The sequence below is a fragment of the Oncorhynchus keta genome, chromosome 17 (genome assembly GCF_023373465.1).
Source record: "Oncorhynchus keta strain PuntledgeMale-10-30-2019 chromosome 17, Oket_V2, whole genome shotgun sequence".
Classification (NCBI taxonomy): domain Eukaryota; kingdom Metazoa; phylum Chordata; class Actinopteri; order Salmoniformes; family Salmonidae; genus Oncorhynchus; species Oncorhynchus keta.
This window is the reverse complement of record NC_068437.1, coordinates 30,995,151-31,003,414: the sequence shown is the minus strand read 5'-3', so window position 1 is coordinate 31,003,414 and position 8,264 is coordinate 30,995,151. Positions and strand designations below refer to the sequence as shown.

Below are 8,264 nucleotides of genomic sequence, written 5' to 3'. Positions count from 1 at the left end.
AATCTATTTTAGAATAAAGCTGTCACATCAAAATGTGGAAAAAGTGAAGAACTCTGAATACTTTCTGAAGGCACTGTATCTGTAAGGTCCCTCACTCGAACATTGAATATCAAACACAGATTCAACCATATAAACCAGGAGGTTTTCCAATGACTCAGAGGGGCACCTATTAGTAGATATATATATATATATATATATATATATATATATATATATATATATATATATATTTTTTTTTTTTTTTTTTTTTTTTTAAGCAGACATTGGATATCCCTTTGAGCATGGTGAAGTTATTAATTACACTTTGGATGGTGTATCAACACACCCACTCACTACAAAGATACAGGCATCCTTCCGAACTCAGTTGCCAGAGAAGAAGGAAACCTCTCAGGGATTTCACCATGAGGCCAATGGTGACGTTAAAACAGTTAAAGACTTTAATGGCTGTGATAGGAAAAAACTGAGGATGAATCAACAACATTGTAGTTACATCAAAATGCTAACCCAATTGAGAGATTGAAAAGAAGGAAGCCTGTAAAGAATACAAATATTCCAAAACATGCGGCCTGTTTGCAACAAAGCACTATAGTACACTGAACAGAAATATAAAACATTACATGCATCAATTTCAAAGATTTTACTGAGTTACAGTTCATTTAAGAAAATCTGTCAACTGAAATAAATACATTTGGCCCTAATCTATGGATTTCACATGACTGGGAATACAGATATGCATCTGTTAGTCACAGATACCTTTAAAAAAGTTAGGGGTGTGGATCAGAAAACTAGTCGGTATCTGGTATAACCACCACTTACATCTTGCAGCACGACACACCTCCTTCGCATAGAGTTGATCAGGCTGTTGATTGTGACCTGTGGAATGTTTTCCCACTCCTCTTTAATGGCTGTGCAAAGTTGCTGGATATTGGCGGGAACTGGAACATGCTGTCGTACACCTTGATCCAGAACATTACTAACATGCTCAAAGGGTGACAAGTCTAGTGAGTATGCAGACCATGGAAGATTTTTTCATTTTCAGATTCCAGGAATTGTGTACACTTCCTTGCGACATGGGGCTGGGAATTATCATGCTGAAATATGAGTTGATGGCGGAGGAGGAAAGGCACGACAATGAGCCTCTGGGTGTTGTCACAGTATCTCTGTGCATTCAAATTGCCATCAATAAAATGGAATTGTGTTCGTTGTCTGTAGCATCCAAGGCAAAGGGTGTCTACTTTGAAGAATCTAAAATCTTGCCTGCCCATACCATAACCCAGCAAACCCACACAATGCCATACCCGGTACACAATACCTGCCCGGTATAGTTGAAACTGGGATTTATCTGTAAAGAGAACACTTCTCAAGCATGCCAGTGGCCATCTAAGGTGAGCATTTGCCAACTGCAGTCATGAAAAGACCCTGGTGTGGACGATCAGCACGCTGATGCACCTGTGTAATGATCATGCTGTTTAATCAGCTTCTTGATATGCCACACCTCTCAGGTGGATGGATTAGCTTGGCAAAGGAGAAATACTCACTAACAGAAATATTACTTTTTGTGTGTATGGAACATTTCTGAGATTGTTTATTTCAGCTCATGAAACATGGGACCAAAACTTTCCAATTTGCATTCATATTTTTGTTCAGTGTAACACTACAAAACATTTGGCAAAGCATTTCACTTTTTGTCCTGAATAGAAAGTGTCATGTTTGGGGAAAATCCAATATAACACATTACTGAGTAGCACTCTCCATATTTTCAAGCATGGTGGTGGCCGCATCATATTATGGGTATGCTTGTAATCGTGAAGAACAGCTGAGGTTTTCAGGATAAAAAAGAAACAGAATGGAGCTAAGCACAGCCAAAATCCTAGAAGAAAACCTGGTACAGACTACTTTCCACCAGACACTGGGAAATAAATTCACATTTCAGCAAGTCAAGTACCATAAAACAAAAGACAATCTACACTGGCCTTGTTCACGAAGAAGACAGTGAATGTTTCTGAGTGGCCGAGTTACAGTTTTGACTTACAGTAAATGTGCTTGAAAATCTCTGGCAAGACCTGAAAATGGTTGTTTAGCAATGATCAAATACAGAGCTTGAAGAATGTTGAAAATTATCATGGGAAAATAATCCATGTATGCAAAGCTCATAGAGACTTCACAAGAAATACTTACATCTGTAGTCGCTGCCAAAGATTATTCTAGCATGTATTGACCCAGGGCTGTGAATACTTACGTAAATGTAATATGTCTGTATTTAATTTTCAATAAAATTTGCAAACATTTCTAAAAACATGTTTTCACTGTCATTATGGGGTAGTATCTGTAGAGGAGTGAGAAAAACATATATATAGGGGTATGAATACTTTCTGAATGTACTGCATTTAAATGGGAACCATCACTTTTTGGATTACATGAAATGGTCATTACCAAAACATAAAGCAGTTACACAACTATTTTGAATAAGTTGCTACTGAAGGGCCATTAGCCACAGTTCTAGAGTAAAAAAGGGGACATGCAGGATTCTATCCTTGCACCTTACACTTTTGAATTGTATCTGACCATTATTTTTGTTGTTGGATGAACTACCACACACTAAGATACTGACAGAACGGCAAAACCTCCAATGACATGATATGTGTCGGTCACGAAGACCTTTCTCAAGGCCATGACCAAAATGTTGGATGTTAGCAAATGTTACACAACTGTTTTGAATACTGTGCTACTAAAGGACCATTAGCCAGGGAATTCGATTGGCTAAAACCTTGACTCCTCATAAAAGGAACAGTCAAATAAGGAAGGGGCAGGTTTCCAATAAGTAAATAACTCTCCATCCATTATAAAAGCGGCCACAACTCCATCATCCTCCTCAGAGCATCCAGTGAATATTGAGGAACACTTCTTGTCGTGAAGCCATCGCGATGAAGTGGAGTCCAGTTTGCCTCATGGCAGTGGCCATGCTTATCGGTCTATGTGACGCTCAATACGTGAAAGGACAGAATTCTCTACCTACGTGGCCTTCCCAACTGCTTCCTCAGGAGCCTGCTCAACTCCTTCCTCAGACGCCTGTCCAACCCCTTCTTCAGCAGCCTACCCAAACCCTTCCTCAGCGGACTACCCAACCCCTTCCTCAGTGGCCTGCCCAACCCCTTCCTCAGAAGCCTACCCAACCCCTTCCTCAGAGGCCTCCCCAACCCCTTCCTCAGAGGCCTACCCAACCCCTTCCTCTGTGGCCTACCCAACCCCTTCCTCAGCGGACTACCCAACCCCTTCCTCAGTGGCCTGCCCAACCCCTTCCTCAGAGGCCTACCCAACCCCTTCCTCAGAGGCCTACCCAACCCCTTCCTCAGAGGCCTACCCAACCCCTTCCTCAGAAGCCTGCCCAACCCCTTCCTCCATGGCCTGCCCAACCTCTTCCTCAGTGGACTACCCAACCCCTTCCTCAGCGGACTACCCAACCCCTTCCTCAGTGGCCTTCCCAACCCCTTCCTCAGTGGCCTTCCCAACCCATTTCTCAGACGCCTACCCAACCCATTCCTCCATGGCATGCCCAACCCCTTCCTCAGCGGCCTACCCAACCCCTTCCTCAGCGGCCTACCCAACCCCTTCCTCAGTGGCCTACCCAACCCCTTCCTCAGTGGCCTGCCCAACCCCTTCCTCAGAGGCCTACCCAACCCCTTCCTCCATGGCCTGCCCATCCCCTTCCTCAGCGGACTACCCAACCCCTTCCTCAGCGGACTACCCAACCCCTTCCTCAGTGGGCTGCCCAACCCCTTCCTCAGCGGCCTACCCAACCCCTTCCTCAGCAGCCTACCCAACCCCTTCCTCAGTGGCCTACCCAACCCCTTCCTCCATGGCCTGCCCAACCCCTTACTCAGATGCCTGCCCAACCCCTTCCTCAGAGGCCTACCCAACCCCTTCCTCAGAGGCCTACCCAACCCCTTCCTCCGTGGCCTGCCCAACCCATTCCTCAGAGGCCTGCCCAAACCCTTCCTCCATGGCCTGCCCAACCTCTTCCTCAGAGGCCTGCCCAAACCCTTCCCCAGAGGCCTGCCCAACCACTCCCCGAGAGGCCAGCACAACCCCTTACTCAGAGGCCTGCCCAACACCTTCCTCAGAGGCCCGACCAACCCCTTCCTCAGTGGACCGACCAACCCCTTCCTCAGAGGGCTGCCCAACCCCTTCCTCAGAGGGCTGCCCAACCCCTTCCTCAGAGGCCTGCCCAACCCTCTCCTCAGTGGCCAGCCCAACCCCTTCCTCAGAAGCCCACCCAAACCCTTCCTAAGTGGCCAGACCATCCCCTTCCTCAGAGGCCCGCCCAACCCCTTCCTCACTGGTCAACCCAACCCCTTCCTCAGTGGCCCACTCAAACTCTTCCTCAGTGGCCCGCCCAGCCCCTTCCTCAGAGGCCCACCCAACCCTTTCCTCAGTGGCCTGCCCAGCCCCTTCCTCAGAGGCCCACCCAACCATTTCCTCAGAGGCCTGCCCAACCCTTTCCTCAGTGGCCCGCCCAACCCCGTCCTCAGACGCCTACCCAACTCCTTCCTCAGAAGCCTGCCCAACCACCTCAGGCGCCTAAGTTACCCACTGGCCCGATACACCAAGGCCCAAAGCAGACCTGTGATGTTGAGGGTAATGACAAGGTGCAATGTGGACTTCCCGACATCACTGGTGCCAAATGTGAGGCCATAAACTGCTGTTTCGATGGGCGTATGTGCTTCTATGGGAAAGCAGGTAGGTGTTGGACCATGCTCATTTTAATCTAGAACTCTATGTTGTAACAGTGTGATTTCAAAGTTTATAGCCAGCTGGGCACATTCCATTTGGATGCAGATGACAAATGATGTAAAAGGAATAATAACGCCATCTGCTAGCCGGTTGGGCTATACTGGTAGCAAAGAGCAGCCAGCAGCCATGTGGATGAATGGAGACCAGGCTAAAAGTGTGTTTGTCACCAGAGCAGTTTAGAACACAATGTGACGTATTCCCAAAAAGATAATACATCGATTTTGGCTAATATGTTAGTTGCCACTAATGTAACCTCTAAGCTGAGTGCCCACCGATAGAAGTACGAGATTGAACTTCACTCAACTTTCTAGAGCAGTGGTCACCAACCAGTCGATCTACAAGGCCTTACCTGACGATCTGCAAACATTTCTGTAAAAACCCCAACGATAAAGCCTTGTGGTCATTTGATAATTGTTCAGCAGTCTTATGGCTTGCCGGTAGAAGCTCTTAAGGAGTCTTTTGGTCCTAGACTTCGGTACCGCTTGCCGTGCAGTAGCAGAGAGAACAGTCTATGACTTGGGTGACTGGATTCTTTGACAATTTTTGGGGCCTTCCTCTGACACCACCTAGTATATAGGTCCTGGATGGCAGGAGGTTTGGCCCCATTGATGTACTGGACCATACGCACAACCCTCTTTCGCGCCCTACGGTCAGATGATGCAGAGAGTTTTCATACCAGGCCGTGATGCAATTGTTATGTGTTCAACCAGGGAGAGCTACTGTTTTTATGAGTTAATGTTTAAGTTCTTACTCAGCACTGTCAGCACATTTTAATAATCCTTAAAAGGCGCGTTCTTCCTATTTCCACTCAGTGCTACAACTAGCACAGCAGCAGTAATGAATAAGTAGGAAAGCGTATCGACAGACTATTTCAGTTTCTCTGTTCATAGGAGTAACAACATGAATTTGTGCATGAGGCAGAAATAAGCGTAAGTTGATTTTGACATTCATGCGCTTCACTCCAAAATGGCCAGCATGCATCTTGGTCAGCACGGCCTTCTTCTTCTCCTTGGTAAAAAACACCCTCCTGTGTAGCTGGATATCCTTCCCCCGTAGGTAGTCTAACAAGTTGGAAGAGAAGAGTTATTGAAATACTCAAGTCTAAGTATATTTGCACTGCTGTGTTTCTCTCTCCATCTCTCTGTCTTCCACTTCCCACCTCTCCCTCTCTCACCATTTGATGGATCAGGTATAACTGGAAAACACTCGGTTTGTAATTTTGTATTAAATGAACCGCTATTCATTATATACGAATACAGAACTTGTTTTTGCGTGGATTCCTCAACTCGGTTAGCTTTAACAGCTAGGATCGCTATTTCTTGTCCCGGAATCGCGCTTAACAGAAAGGTTGAAGCCTGCTTGACAGAGACGCTAAGCTGCTAGCCATCAAGCTAACGAAGTTAGTACCAGATGACTTTTGCAATGGAGCCGTCTTTGTCTGGAGAAATAAATTAACGGTTACAGCGCTGTATCTATTATGCTTTGTTTCGGGACAAACCGGACAACTTGGAGTCCCAATGCAATTGCCAAGGATTATAGGCTTGGCTTGAGATGACTTCCTTGATCATGCAGGTCGCCAGCCTACGTAAGAAACTGGGGAAAACGCAGAAAGGAATGTTTAAATTTTCGACACCGGTGGCTGGACGGCATTTGCGCTTGTTGGATATATCTCCACTTTGTAGTTTGTCATTATCCGACTGGCCGGTGTTGCCCAGAGCTCTCCCATCTGATAGCATAGTCGAAGGAGCACAGCATGAGGAAAAAGGCAGTCAACGATGGTCGCATGTTACAAGCAGTGGAAGCCGAAGACAGCGACCTCCCCGCAAAGCTGTCAACACTTCCAACGAGAGGCCTGGAGGGGATACAAATTAATACTTTCGCCGTCCTGGAGCCTGATCTTCCTGCACCTTCATCGCTGGGGGTGCATGTGTCTGCGGCCGCAATGCCTACTACTACATTTTCAAAGTTGGATCGAGCAGGGCTTTTCCATCTGTCGAAGGCCTGAATCCTGTGAAGCGTGGGGGTGGGTGGATTTCCACGTTCTTCTCGCCAGCCGTGATTTTGGGCAGCTCCATGATAATAATTGTGACCGTTCCTGATGCAAAAACAATGTCCTATCCAGGAACGAGCGTAAATGACATTACTAAGCTGCTCCCGAATGTACTAGGCCAGGACATGGAAATCGATTCTATCATTCTATCTATGTCCATGTGTTTTTAATAACATTATGAAGGGCAGCTCTGAACAGTTGAAACTGGATTGTAAAGAGCTGATTGACTCTCTGCTAGACACTAACAAAAGACCCATCATATCTGGCTCTGTGCCCTCTGAATCGTGGCATTGAACACTTTAGCAGGAGTCTTTCTCTTCACAACTGGCTATATGATTATTGCAGCTCAATGGAGGTAAATTTTGTTTACAATTTCGATACCTTTTGAAAACAAAACACATTTTATAAGGATGGGATCCACACATTTTCTGGATTCCTGGATCCTGTCACAGCATTATAAGACTGCGTTGAGACAATGACTTACCAATTACCCAAGCCCAGCTCAGCTAATCACTACCATTGTGAAGCAGAGTTGTCATAATGCTTCAGCAAATGTACATTACACCAGGGGTGTTGGTAGAAACAATATAAGTAACAATTTGTCTCTCTAACTGCTCTGAATGCCTCTGCTGATCCTACTGCAGTAATCATGTGCCTACTGTTAGGTTCTAATTATCAGAGAAAGAACTCGACAGACACTATGAAAGCTTAAACCGAGTTTATTCTTCCCAAAGGATTGAACAGCTGAATTGACCAAAACTTGTTCACAATAGTGGTGGTATATGTACCCCACTTTGGGTGGAGTCTCCTTTTCGCTAAACATTGTATCTTTACTGCTAGGCAGGAAACTAAATTATATGGGCAATAAACGGTTCCTTGTTCCTTAACGTGACTTGACCTCACCCCCCTTATCCACGGCTCTCTCCCCTTATCAGTACTGCCACATGCAATCGTTTTCCCTGCACTCAGCACATTCCAAGCTTAATTGCACCCACGATAACCCTTCCTTCTACAGAACCATGAACTCCTGGTGTAGACCCTCGACTACAGCACCCCTCATATCTCTAGCGTAACTAATGATTAATATTCAAAGTTTAGAAATCTGAACCCATCAGTCCCTCTTTGAACATTTGATATCATACTGTTGGGTTCGACATTTTGAACATTGAGAAATTAAATATATGATAGAGAAGAAGCATAGAATCAAAGGAGAAAGTTAAGGGTTCCCTTAAGGGAGTAATCAGGGTTTATGTTGAAGTATCTGGTTACCTTCCTCCTGTTGGGCATAAACTGTACGGATTGGAGAGAGGGAGTGTCTTAAGTGGGATATAAATATCTGTATGGGACAAATGTTGGGTTGTCTGATTACAGTTGTACAGAAACTTTAGGAAGAATTCAACTTGGTTAAAGCTTCTCTAGTGTC

General features: G+C 45.5%; 1 protein-coding gene across 1 annotated transcript; it reads left to right on the top strand.

The window, feature by feature from the left end:
• The first annotated feature begins 2,924 nt into the window (after positions 1 to 2,924).
• Positions 2,925 to 4,695, top strand: LOC127908459 (uncharacterized). Its single transcript, XM_052467005.1, has 2 exons — positions 2,925 to 2,929; positions 3,042 to 4,695. Exons 1-2 carry the CDS (start codon positions 2,925 to 2,927, stop codon positions 4,693 to 4,695), a joined length of 1,659 nt encoding a protein of 552 aa, XP_052322965.1.
• Positions 4,696 to 8,264: the final 3,569 nt, after the last annotated feature.